General features: G+C 47.7%; 1 protein-coding gene across 9 annotated transcripts in view; it reads left to right on the top strand.

Annotated features, from left to right (window-relative positions):
- The window catches only part of TBC1D1 (TBC1 domain family member 1), a 226,308-nt gene that overhangs the window by 196,691 nt on the left and 16,651 nt on the right, over window positions 1-12,966 (top strand). For 4 of the 9 annotated variants that reach the window (XM_028090212.2, XM_028090227.2, XM_028090244.2 and 1 more), the window contains 2 exons: window positions 7,146-7,414; window positions 9,527-9,686. In XM_028090212.2, coding sequence (XP_027946013.1) covers window positions 7,146-7,414; window positions 9,527-9,686 — 429 coding nt within the window. The other 5 variants (XM_028090290.2, XM_028090218.2, XM_028090236.2 and 2 more) reach the window with 2 other exon arrangements.

Here is a 12,966-nt window from a genome sequence, read left to right as displayed (position 1 = left end):
CACAGATGTGGTCTTTATAAAAGGAGTTTTTTCTTTTTTTCCTTCACAGTGCTAACTTAGTACCTTCCACATGGGGTTGGAGGGTTGCAGTACCCAATACTGGATTATATGAATGCAGATGCAGATTGTCCAGGAACATTGTTAATCTGCCTGGTCCTTTTTCTGCTCACGAGGCCTGCCTCCTCCGTTTACTGGGCGTGTAGTCAGGAGTGTGGTTGAGCTGTGGTGGTATTTTAAAAGGACTATAATAAACACATAAACATATCATTATGAACTATGCATTTTCCAAAATAAAAGAAATTTAGTGGGAGGCATTGTTTTACATTTTAATGTCTGGCTTAATAGAATTAACTGGCTTCTCATTTTTGCTTCTACATTCAATCTGTTGCATTTATGTTGCTTGAAATATATGAAGAAAAATCTAACCTTGCATAGATAGATAGATACACAGGTGGAGAACAGAGGGCAACCTCATGGACTCCTGAAAGACCAGCCGTACATTCAGAACCATGGACCTAGAAAAATGCAATGTAGGAAAACAGTGTCCCCCCACATAGAATCCGGTGTAATACGCGGACTGCATTACGAAGGCAGATGGGCAGTCATTCTTCTCCTCTAGCCAGGAGCTGGAGACCAGGGACTTGTGACTGTTCCCCAGCCTAGGAGTGGTGTAGGGGCCTGTCTTGCTGTGCCGAGTCCCAGGCTCTGTGACTCTGTGGGACAGGAAGTTGCATTGGGAATCTCATGAAACACACGGGACATTTGTTTCAGCTCATTCAGGTTTGTGTGGACAGGCTTCTTGCATAAAGAAAATCAGTGACAGCTTCTGACACTGCAACATGAAAGACTGGACTGGTTTGGGTAATAACTGAAGATCTGGAAGTTTGAGGTTCACAGATGTTTTGGTGAATGTAGATTGGTGATGATATTTAGTATTATTGTTATTATTTGGAATTCATATCTGCTTTCAGTTCCCCGTGTTTATGAATTCCAAATTTCACAGGAATCAGTTGCTGGGCGAAAACTTTCCTTTGCCTCTGGAAGTCTGTTAGAATGTGAGATTTTCAGGCTTAGGAGGAATGTTAGGGTCAGGAAGGCGGTAGTTGCACCTCGACCTTAAAATAGAAACTGTTGTGCATTTATGCCACAGAACTCTTGTATGTGTCCCTTTTTTGTTGGTTTTTTCCCCTGTCTTAGTTGGAAGCTGGGTTTGTGTATGTTTTCTGTGGGGTGTGAAGCACCCACTTGTGCCAGGCTTTGCCACAAAGGATGCATTCTGCCCTTTGTCAGGAAGAGGAGACTGAGGTTCAGAGAGGCTAGGTGGTCCTCCATGCTGCAGTTGGGATCGTGGGCCACTCCCCTGACTTGGTCACGCTGCCTCGTGGACACATCCACTTGGGAAGATTCTCTCTCCATTTGTCAGAGCTCGTATGCCACGTTGTGTGTAAGATGTTCACCTAAATTCTAAAAGCCTTGTGGGATTTTTCTCCACTATTAAAATGGGGAGCATAATGCCTCCTGCTCAGGTGGCATGGGTGAAATAAGAGAACTGAGTTCCTTCCTGGTCCAAGAAGTCCACCCCATCCCACCCCCCATGGTGTCTTTCCTTTCCTTCGTATCAAGTGTCCGAGGCCTTCAGATAAAACCTAGTTGTTCCTCACATATGCCTCCGAGCTTCCTACTTACCATGGGAGTCCCTTCTGTCTAGGTAATTACCCTGGTTTCGCTTTCATAAAAGTCAGTCCTCCAGGAGCAAGGTTGAATAGCACTTGTTAAGCCTGATTCTAGCTATGCATTCAGAAGCAGAAAAGGTACTTTCCCTTAAAAATATTCTGTGATTTATCCTCTCACCTAATCTGTAAGTTGTAATAGAAATTAATACAGGGCCATAATCCTGTGTCTGCAATTTTAAAACCCAAAAGACGAAAACCAAAAGTTTTCCTGTAACTCATTTTTGGCAGAACGTAGTGAGTCCTGAACTCTTTGGAGGCAAAATTTGACTTGAACTGCCGGGAGGCCTTAGCAGACTTGGCTGTTGTCCTCAGTGTGGCTTTTTCTGTGTGTCTCTGCAGACATGTAAGTGTGTTTGATCCTCAGCCCTGCTAGGGGTTAGGTAATATACAACCAGTGCACTGTGTCACCTTTCTAAAATTCACAGATTCTGAATCGTGACATGCATTTCCTTCAAGGGCTTTGGTTGAGAGATTGCAGAACTCTACTGAGTTGGTCACATTTATGAAATTCCCCAAGCTTTATAGGTCCAGATAGGGATTTGCCAGCGCTCTACCCTCTGCCCCAGTCTGCTCTTCCTGATCAGTTCATTTTGATGACTCATCTGGTTTCCCATGCTAGACACTCCGCCGTCTGCACGCCCTTCTCTCAGTCTAAGTCTCTGCCCCGAGAGTAAGTCTGGAGTCCGGCCCTATTTGCTGCCCCACCATTGCTCTCCAAGTTTAGGGCCTGTGACCGCTCCCTGGCTCGTGGCCCAGCTGACCTCCTCTTGTCTCCGCCTGCCCTGGGCTGTCTTGCAGGCTGGCTCTTGGAGTTTTCTTTAGTGAGGAAGCACATGTCTCTGACCCCTCGGTCGCCTGTGCTGACTCCACAGCCTTCACATGACCCACAGGCTAAGCCTGGTACCCAAGCCGTTCGCTTACAGGCCCTGCTTTTAACTCTCCCATCCTCTCTCCTGATGGCCAGCCCCAGACCTGTGAGCCATGCCCATTAGCAGTCTGGCGTCCAGCCTGCGGGCTTCCTGCTGCCTGTGTGCTACACCACCCCCCACCCCCCACCCCACCCCCACCCCCGCTCCATGTTCATGCCTCTTTCCGCTGCTTGGGTCAGTTGAAGAGTCACTTCCTCCAGACAGCCTTCCCGGACTCCTGTCCTGTGTCTGGGCCAGGCCTCTTGGTTTTCAGGCTCATCTCCGTAAACTGTAGTTCTTTACCTCTCCTCTCTATGTTTGCTACCACCACCTGATGGAAGAGAACCACTAGAACCATCAGTCATCTGAAGTGGTCCCCCTCATTCTCGTGAAGTCCTGTGCAAGCAGGGCCACGTCCCTCTTGTGCCCAGCACCCTGTGCAAGTCCTGCAGTTAGTAAATATTTGCATTTTTCTGGATTTCTCTCTTTTGTTCTACCAGACTGTGAGTTTCTTAAGGGCCGAGAAAGGGTTGGTCTTTCAGTTCCATGACACAGTTCCTGTCGCACAGGGAGCTCTGAGCACAGGGCAGGTGTTGCTGTTACCGTGCTCACGTGAGTACTTTGAAAAGCCCACATCTCGCCTGCAGAGTCTTTAGGGCAAGGAGCAGGTGTGTTGCTGTGTGCCGCTGCTTGAAAAGATCTACATGAATAACCCTGTTTCTCAGAAAGCAGGCTTGGTGGTCATTTGGAGCACCCCACCCCAGTGGCCAGTACTCAATCTGGGCTAGCTCTGTGTGGCGTCACCGCAGGCACGCACACTCTCCTGCATTTAACCCTCACAGCGGCCCCCAGCAGGAGCAGGTGAGAAGTGGAGGTGTGGGAATTAGCCAAGTGCCCGAGGTCACACGGCTAGGACCAGTGAGGAGGTAGTGCCCAGTCCCAGGGAGTGTGTGGAAACACTACCCGCGATGGAGCAGCCAGGACTCCCCAGGGGAGGGCTTGGCTGAGGAGGTGGAGGACGTGAACTCCCCATGAGAAAAGGAACGCGGGCCCCTGGCTCTCCTGACAGCTCATGCTATGAGCCAGGGACACCGTGAGCGGTCGTTGCTGTGTTTTCCCAATTCCCATGCTTTTCACTTTGACATCTGCAGTATGAGAACTCAGTCTCTGGAGCTCGGGACCAGCGTTCAGGTCCTGGGTTTGCCACTTCCTAGCCGGGTGATTTGATGGAAGGGCTGATGCTTTCTTTCACCTTCCACATTTTTCTCATGAATAAAATGAGGGTGATGTTCTTGTTTGTGTGGTGACCTGCCTAAAATGCTTCATGGAGTATTACCAGTGTGATGGATGGTCTCGTAAGAAAAGTTCTGTCCCCACCTAGAGTTCTTGGTTGGTTTTTCGAAGTTCCCTAAGTCAGGGACCCACAGTGCAGAGGGTTGCTGATGTACTTCAGATGCCACTGAAATGTACATCTGAGGGTTTGTGCTTAGCATAAGAGATGATGCTACATGTAGCTTTTAACTGGTGAAACTGGATAACGTTCAAGATCTGTAGTTGATCAGAGAGTGTCGGGGCCTTGCCACCAGTGGCCCACTGGGGCCGTGTCCTTGTGCTCAACGGAACATCGGTGTGGGACTGTTGGTGGCCTGGCTCTGCCGTCAGACCGCCTCAGTACCTTCCTCCCACTGACCTTTCCCAAGGGGTGCCTGTTAGAGGCCTGAGGACAGAGCACAAGAAGTTCTTAGGTGGTTCTTTTTTTCACATCAGCATGCTAATAAAGGTCATATGTTTGATGGAATTTGGCCTAAGGTTTGTTTTCTCATAATTGCTTGGTGGCAAAGCTGTAGGTGACGTGGCTTTAGCAACCCCAGGAAGCTACCGGGGGCTGCCTGCCTCAAACAGGGTATTAGATAATTCGCAGGGCGTGTTGCAAAATGAAAATGCAGAATCCCTCTTTCAAAAATTAAGAATTTCAAGACTGTGACAGCGGAGCATTAAACCCAGCACGAGACCCTTCTAAGCACAGATCCATTGTGATTACACAGGACGTGATGCCTGTGAATGCCCTGCCCCAAATCTGACCATTATTGAGTGGTCCAAGTGGCACCAGTCACTCCCCAGCCTCCTGGGCTCATCCTCTTAGGAGCCTTGCAGGGATTAAATGAGGAATGTCCCCCATCGATAGATGAATGGATGAAGATGTGGTATATATACAGTGCAATATTATTCGGCCATTAAAAAAAGAATGAAATCTTGCCATTTGCAACATGGATGGATCTAGAGGGTATTATGCTTAAGTGAAAGAAGACAAAGACAAATACCAGGTGCTTTCACTTATATATAAACAGACTCATAAACATAGAGAAACTAGTGGTTGCTAGAGGAGGGAGGGAGGCAAAATAGGTGAAGGGAATGAAGAGAGGGCTATAATGTCCAGTTACGAAGTAAGTCAGAGATGAAAAGGAGAGCATAGGGAATGTGGTTGACAGTATTGTAATAAGGTCACATGGTGCATACTGAGTCATGTGTAGAACTGTTGAATCAATGTGTTGTACCCCTGAAGCTGACATGGCATTGTATGTCAACTATAATAATAAAAGTAAAAATAAACTTAAAAATGCCTACTCCACAGGCAGGACCAATGAGTGCCAGATCTTGTTTCTGTAGGGGTGGTATCTGATATAAGAGGGTGGTCCGGTAAGCAGAAGTGCTCACAGGGACACAGTGAAAGGGGGCCAGATCCTTCCTGGCATTGCTGCATGCCTCCTGAGGCCTGTGTGTTCTCCCACCTGGACCTGTCCGAGAGGCAGAGGCCACCGGAGGGCGGGGTGTGTGCTGGGCTGGGGCGGGGCGATGTGCAAAATAGGCGGAGGTGGGAAGGGCACCATCGGCTGGGCAGCAGGCGGGGGTGATGGCGTGAAGAGCCTGCTCTATACCTTTGCCCTCGCTGCTTGGAGAATCCGGGGAAAGAGCTTCACCTGTGCGGGTCAGTACGGTGCTTACCGAGCACTGGAAATACAGCTGCTCCAAACTGAGACGTGCCATCAGTGTGAGGAGGACACTGGGTTTCAAAGGCTTAGCATGAAAAGGAGGAATGCAGACTGTCTCAGTAGTTTGTGTATTGATTATGTGTTGGTATAACATTTGTGTATGTTGGGTTAAACAGTCTTAAAATTAATTTTACCTGTTGCTTTTGAATGTGGCTGCCAGAAAATGTCTCCTTATGGTTGAGTCGCACATGCTGTTGTAGACTAGGAAGGTGTACAGGGGTGAGTACCCCCTCTCTTACTCACACGGGCACTGACCGCTCTGCACACACCCCCGCCCCACTCCCAGGCTACGCCCTGGAGTAGAGGATGCCACTGGGAGAGTGGATGAGGAGGTGTGCAGAGCTCCCAGGCTGGGTATGTAGAATTGGTTCTTCAAGTACTGGAGGCTGTCCCTGCTCTCCAGCAGTGGGGGTGACATGTTCATGGTGCGTTTGGGGACAGTTGGGGGAAGAGGTAGAGTAGGCAAGAAATGACTGCAGGACAAGAAATCAGGAAAGTAGTTAGACTGTTGTTGTCCTCCTAAATCAAAATCAGACAAACCGATTTGGATTGATGAAATGCTTTCTTGTGAGGCTGAGGAAGAACACACGAATGTGTCGCCCTCCCCTTGCTGAGGCCGAATAATTAAGGTGAACAATTACCTTGTGGCCTGGATGCACCTTCTGCCTTTGCTGATCCAGATGAGGCCCTGATTCTCACCTGGGTCCAATTTGGCCCTTGGTGTGGCTCTAGACGTTCCCCCCCACCTCAATCAAGTACTTTTCTCCCTGGAAACACACTTCCCCGTCAGGCACATTCCAGAAGGAGGGGGGGTGAGGTGGGATTTGATAGATATCAGCCCCAAAAGCCTCCTGGACAAAAGTCTTTAAACCTTAACTGAACACCAGCTTTTTGTGAAAATAATCAGGATGTTGAGGGTTTTTTTTTTTAACTTCTTTCTGGAAGGTAACTGTTTTGTGTAAAAGAAAACACCTGCTGCTTCTCAGGCTGTTTCAAAGCACCACCTGTGGTTTAAAAGTACAGAAATACACGTGTGGTGTGAAGCATTTGCAGGCCGAATACGTGCGGGCTGGGGAGGGTGGATCAGGGAGTGTCCGCAGCGCCGTGGGGCCTTGGGCTGCCTGCAGGTGCCGTGGGACAGGGCGGCCAAGAGCCGCAGCTATCTGCCCCTCTGGAGAGTTAGACCCAAGTTTAGAGGATTGACAGTTTTCTTTTTGCCGGAGCTCAAAATCCAGATACCTACAGGACCGAGGGTAGTCCCAATGTTTTTCACCTGAACCGCCACCAAAAAAGCATCAATAACTGCTGATTTTTAATTGCTCGCATTATTCTCAGAACAACCACCTGCCCTTGTGTACAGCGCTGATTTATGATCCAGCTTCCAAAGATCCGTTCCTCCCCGTGAAGCCCATCAGATTTCTGGTTCAACAGGCTTTCTTTTTTTTTTTAATTAGGTCTACCGCATGTTGTTTTTGCAGGGCGAACCTTCCCGACACATCCGTACTTCTCGGCCCAGCTTGGGGCGGGGCAGCTGTCACTCTACAACATTCTGAAGGCCTACTCGCTTCTAGACCAGGAGGTGGGGTACTGCCAAGGCCTCAGCTTTGTAGCGGGCATCTTGCTGCTTCACATGGGTGAGGAGGAGGCATTTAACATGCTCAAGTTTCTGATGTTTGAAATGGGACTGCGGAAACAGTATCGGCCGGACATGATTATTTTACAGGTAGAGAACGTTCCTTATGTATGTGCTAGAAACAAATACCAAAAATGTTTAGGGTTCCTTTCCAGGTCTCTCTCTAAGGAACTTTTCCCACCATCCGTCAACACTGGAGTAGCTGTCCTTGCTGAGCATTTAACTGTGTGCTAGGCATGATGCCGAGTGTTTCATATTGCTCTTACCGCCTCAGTAGACACTGTTAATCAGCTCAATTTATAGATGGGAAGACTCACCTTAACTCAGGGAACCCGGCTAGCAAGTGGTCGAGTTGGGGTTTCAACCCAGGCCTGTCTGACTCCAGGACCCTCCCTTTACCCTTCTTCAAACCATCTTCAGACAATCTTAATTCCTACCTCCCACTCTGTTTGTCACTTCCTCTGCCAGGGATCCCCCAAGGGCCCCCTTAGCCCTTGTCACCCAGGGTTCAGCTCACATATCAAATCCTGGGAGAGGCTCTTTCTGACCATCCTGATGCTGTGCCCCGCCCCCCAAGCCCAGGCAGGTGGATCATGTTATCCTGTCTCATTTCTTTTGGCATAAAACACTAACTGCCTGAAATTATCTTGTTTCTTTATTCATTGACCTGTTTACTCTCTGACTTTCCTTAGCATATCTCATGAGAAGGCAGGAATCTAACCTATCTTGGAGCTCCCTAGTACCTAGAACAGCGCCTGGGATGATGTAGGCACCCAGTCCGTATTTGTTGAACGAACAGGTGGCAGGTCAGAGCAAAGGAAAACCAAAGGGCAGTGCCAAGCACTGCTCCTGCCGCTTTCAGAGGTGGGGAGAGCTCCGGATCCTGCTTTGGGAATATTCCTAAATGTCGGATCGCGTGGATACCTGTTCATTTACCAGCAAGCTACTCTGACTTCAGAGCCTTAGGATTTTTTTTTTTTTTTAAAGAAAGAATGCATTAGAGCCAAGGACTCTTTGAGGGCACCAAATTGGGTGGCTAAAAATCCTTTTACCTCCACCTGTGACTATGAACCCCCCCATGAACATAAATCTCCTAAAAGGAAGCCATTTCATTAACTAAAAAGTTTTGACCCATGTAACACTTCCCATGGATACTGTCCCAGGTTCTATGTTCTCCCCATTAGCTTTAATATAGGTGCACCTGCCATCAAAGAGCGTGGAATTTTCAAGTTAATTTAGTATTGCAACACATGACTCTTTTGGGGCTTTTGGCCTTGGTGACTAGATTCTTTTTGATCCTAAAAAGCCACAGCTGGTACTTAAGGGCTATGTTGTCTGGGCCACTGGAAAAAGTTTTGGATTTGTGTGTGTGTGTGTGTGTGTGTGTTTCGTTTTGTTTTGTTTTTTGTCGGTTTGGGTGATACATGTCCAACCTGTAGCATCTCAGTGGGGTTCTGACCCTCTCTAGATGGTGGTACCTTTGGGCTCAGGCCATCGGACTGCCGAAACCCGGGCTGACTCTAGGACCCTGGCGAGCTGTGGGACCCATCTCAGGCTTCCTCCCGGGACCATAGCATTATCTGAAGAGGGGACCCTTTGGAAATTATTTTCTGCATCTTGAGATAAACAGTTGTCTTCTTATTTTAACTTGCCCAGGATCTGTATATTTCATATATTATAAACCTAATAAGGAAGTCCCACCTGTCCTGCCTGTTGAGTAATTTCAGGGGTTCTAGGCAAATTTACTAAGTGAACAGGTGTAATAGAATCCTTCCACAGGATCATCTTATGCCCCCACTTCACTCTTACATTTTGAATTCCCCCGGGTGCAAGTTTTGCTAGGCATATGTATTTTGTAAGAGAATATGTGAAATGTTCCCACAAGATAGATGTTTAGATTCTAGGAGCCAAGGAACTCAGGGAGCAGTAGAAAGAGAGGAAGTGGTAGGAGATGACCCGACATTCTTGTTCCGGGCTCCCCCTGGCCAGTACCTCTTGTGCACCAGGCCCCCAGCAAATGCTCGATGGGTAAGTGAGCGGATGAGATCATCACACTCCAAACAGAGTACCTAACAGCGTAATAATTCTTCTCTCACAGCCTGTGAGTGGGATAAGGAACTGAACACAGTAGCAGGTATCTGGTTCTGACACTGTGTGTGTGTGTGTGTGTGTGTGTGTGTGTGTGATTGTGTGTCCCTGCAGATCCAGATGTACCAGCTCTCAAGGCTTCTTCACGATTACCACAGAGACCTCTACGATCACCTCGAGGAGCACGAGATCGGCCCCAGCCTCTACGCCGCCCCCTGGTTTCTCACCGTGTTTGCCTCCCAGTTCCCACTGGGATTTGTAGCCAGAGTCTTTGGTAAGTGGGTGTCCATCCGTTTGCCCAAACCAGCTTCTCCCGTCAGGTAGGAAACATGTGTTCTCATTGCCTGGTGAGCCTCCATACTTTTATACCTGTATCTTCGGCAAGAATAGGGTGTTGTTTGACATTCAGAGTCTAGTTGGCATTGGGTTTTGTGAACTTCACTTTCTCTGGTACTCATTGGCTTCCCTGGACACTGTCATCTGATGGGGTTTAGACCCAGCCCCTCACCACCAGGCTCCCCCAGGGCAGACATCTTTAAAGAGTTGGCCCCGGGCCCAGGCATGTATTCCAGGCGTTTGTGTCACAGGAGTTGTCTGCCTCCACCTCGCTGACATGATGGCTCCTTCAGGCTTCAACTGGTGACTTCTGCACTCCTGTTTTTTCTCAGTTCCCTTCACATCTCTTCCCACTTGACTTCTCCTGCCCTTGGCTCTTCATTTCCTCTGCCAGCTCAGTCTGCAAGGACCGCCTCCATGCTGATGACTCACTCACTGGTCCACCCTCACAGGCCCGTGCCTCATCTTCCCAGACACCTCAGCCCCTTCCATGTGGGGGCTCACATTTCACGCCATCTCCTACTTTTTTTTTTTTTAAGATTTTATTTATTTATTTGACAGAGAGAGAGAGAGACAGTGAGAGAGGGAACACAAGCAGGGGGAGTGGGAGAGGGAGAAGCAGGCCTCCCGCTGAGCAGGGAGCCCGATGCGGGGCCCGATCCCAGGACCCTGGGGTCATGACCTGAGCCAAAGGGAGACGCTTAACGACTGAGCCACCCAGGCGCCCCCATCTCCTACTTTCTTGATCTACTTTTGGAGAAGATTGTCTCTGTCAAAGTCAAGCGGGTGTTCACGTGCAGAGTCTCAGCGGCCTTGAGATGGCAGGGAAAGCAGGTGCACTTGAGCTCCAGGAGCCGAGTGACGCCAGGAGCACGGGCAGTTCTCCCATAGTGGGTTTCCCTACGTCAGAGTGAAAGAATCATGTTGACAATTCAGGTTCTTTTTAAATTTTTTTTTTTTTACTATGGAAGTTATTAAAAAATTGATAATCATCACCCATCGAGTATTTTTAAAGTGTCACTGATGTTCACTCACCTGATAGTTTAAAAATCTGCAATCTTCTCATACTTTTTTAGATTTGCTTCCGGAATTAGAGAACATCTCAAAGGGGGAGGGGGTGTCCAGAACCATTGAGAGAGCAGTCCTTTGGCATGCTTGGGAAAGACAGCTTTGTAGATCCAAATTTTAGAAATCCTGAAATGTGCCTTTTAATATAGGTGGGCACTGAGTTGCTCTTCGCACCTCTTTCCCCCAGAGTACAAATTTTTTATTCTTATTCCTATCCGCAAGAACTTCTAAAGAGTGTCCCATTGGGCTTTACTAGAAGAATCCGTGTTCTTAAAATATTCACTACCCCCACCCCTTTTTGCCTAACTCCCTCCCCAAACTGATTCTTACTTTCTGTCCCTTAAAAAAAAAAATAATTGGAAAAAAGATACTTAAAAAAATCTTTCCTGGTTAAATAAATCATTAGTGAGATTTCATGAAAGTTTTATACCATAGTTTAAAAAGAAGATAATTGGGGCGCCTGGGTGGCTCAGTTGGTTAAGCATCTGCCTTCGGCTGGGGTCATGATTCCAGGGTTCTGGGATGTAGCTGCCTGCTCAGCGGGGAGCCTGCTTCTCCCACTTCCTCTGCCCCTCCCCCTGCTTTTGCTCTTGCTCTCTCTCAAATAAGTAAATAAAATCTTTAAATAAATATATAAAAAAAAGATAATTAAAAGCCTGAAAATTATCTCCTTAGATTACTTACAAGAGTCACCAAAATCATAAGCTCTCTAGCTGTAGGCTGGAAGTCTTTCTTGCCAAAAATGTCTGTTTTTTTTTGTTGTTGTTGTTTTTTTACTTTTCTTACTCTGGAAATTGAAAATCATTAGTCCACTTTTTCTCCTGATTTTTTACTGTTTTTTCCAAAACAGGGTAACAGGAGTGAGGATTGAAAGAGGTGGGTGGGGAGGGGAGGGGTTGGTGTTCATGCTTTGAAAACAGCTCAAGCATCGAATTACAGCATTTGTGAGAAAAATTCTGCAAAGGGGACTCCGATGAGAGGGTCAGCACTGAGGGATGGCCGCCTGGGCCTTTGGGTGCTGCCTTGCAGGTAGCTCTGGGGATACCAGGGCCATAGAACTCTGGGAGAGTTGCATAAGTAAGAACTCTGCTTTGGAGATGACAGCCCTCCTGTTAGAGAATATTCGCAACTCTAAAGCGCATTCTGCCGACTTCATAAATTAAAAGCTAAAGCCGGCAAGAGCAGGCTATTTCTATTATGTAATCAGTGGTGAGTCTTGGAGGCTCTCCTACATTGTGCATAAAGATGCCAGTGTGTGTAACTCCTGGGTCCTGTGCACAGACCCCTGCTGTACTAAGTGAGTCCTTATCCAGCTGGCTGAGACTCCTCAGATTGTAGGCAGGAAGTGGGAACTCAAGGCAGCACTGTGTGTGATGTCATTTTGCAAAAACTGTTGGTTTTTGTTTTTTGCACAGTCTATTGCATCTGCCAGGACTTAAAACCAAACCATTTTATTAGTAGGTTCCATAGAAAGGTTTTTTAAAAACCACTTCTGCATTTAGCATTGGTGACTTGAACCGTATTTATTAAGCTCCATGATGGTGGATAGCTTCGTTTTAAATCCCCAGACCTGCCATTCATACACTGTAGTCTGTTTGGGCCCGAAGCCCATTTCCTTGTAAGCCTTTAGGCCTGAATAAACCCTAAAAACAAACGGACCTTTGTCAGCTGTTCACCATTTCGTTTGGAAGTGCAGGATTCTCAGCTTGCAGACAGCATAATTCATATATTAATTAACAGGTTACTTCACATTAGGTATATGCTCCTTGGAGGAACACCAGCCAGTGATGCTTGCACCTTAACCTTCCCGTGGTGATCACACTTCTGGAATGTCAGCCCTCCTGATTGGGTGTCACGGAATGTAAAATAGCCTCCTCCTGCATGTCTTCAGTTCGGGTGGAGAGGGGTCCTGGGAGAGATGCTTGCTCCGTTGACCTTCAGATCACACCTACCTTTGGGGGGAAAAAAATCTGAAGAATAGGCCCTGGCTTGTTCCTGATGGAGGAGGTGGCTGTGGTCTGGAGGCTCCTGATGTTTGCTAGAGGATGTGCTGCCAAATAGATGAGGGAGGAGGTGGAGTGGAGAAAGGAAGGGTTTAGCAGAAAACACAGAAGCCACCTGTAATAGAGGGAAGGATTCAGAGAGGCTTT

This window comes from Eumetopias jubatus, unplaced genomic scaffold (assembly GCF_037043125.1).
Source record: "Eumetopias jubatus isolate StellerSeaLion01/CBP00866 unplaced genomic scaffold, mEumJub1_p1.0 scaffold_2, whole genome shotgun sequence".
Lineage (NCBI taxonomy): Eukaryota > Metazoa > Chordata > Mammalia > Carnivora > Otariidae > Eumetopias > Eumetopias jubatus.
This window is presented reverse-complemented; position numbering and strand designations above follow the sequence as displayed.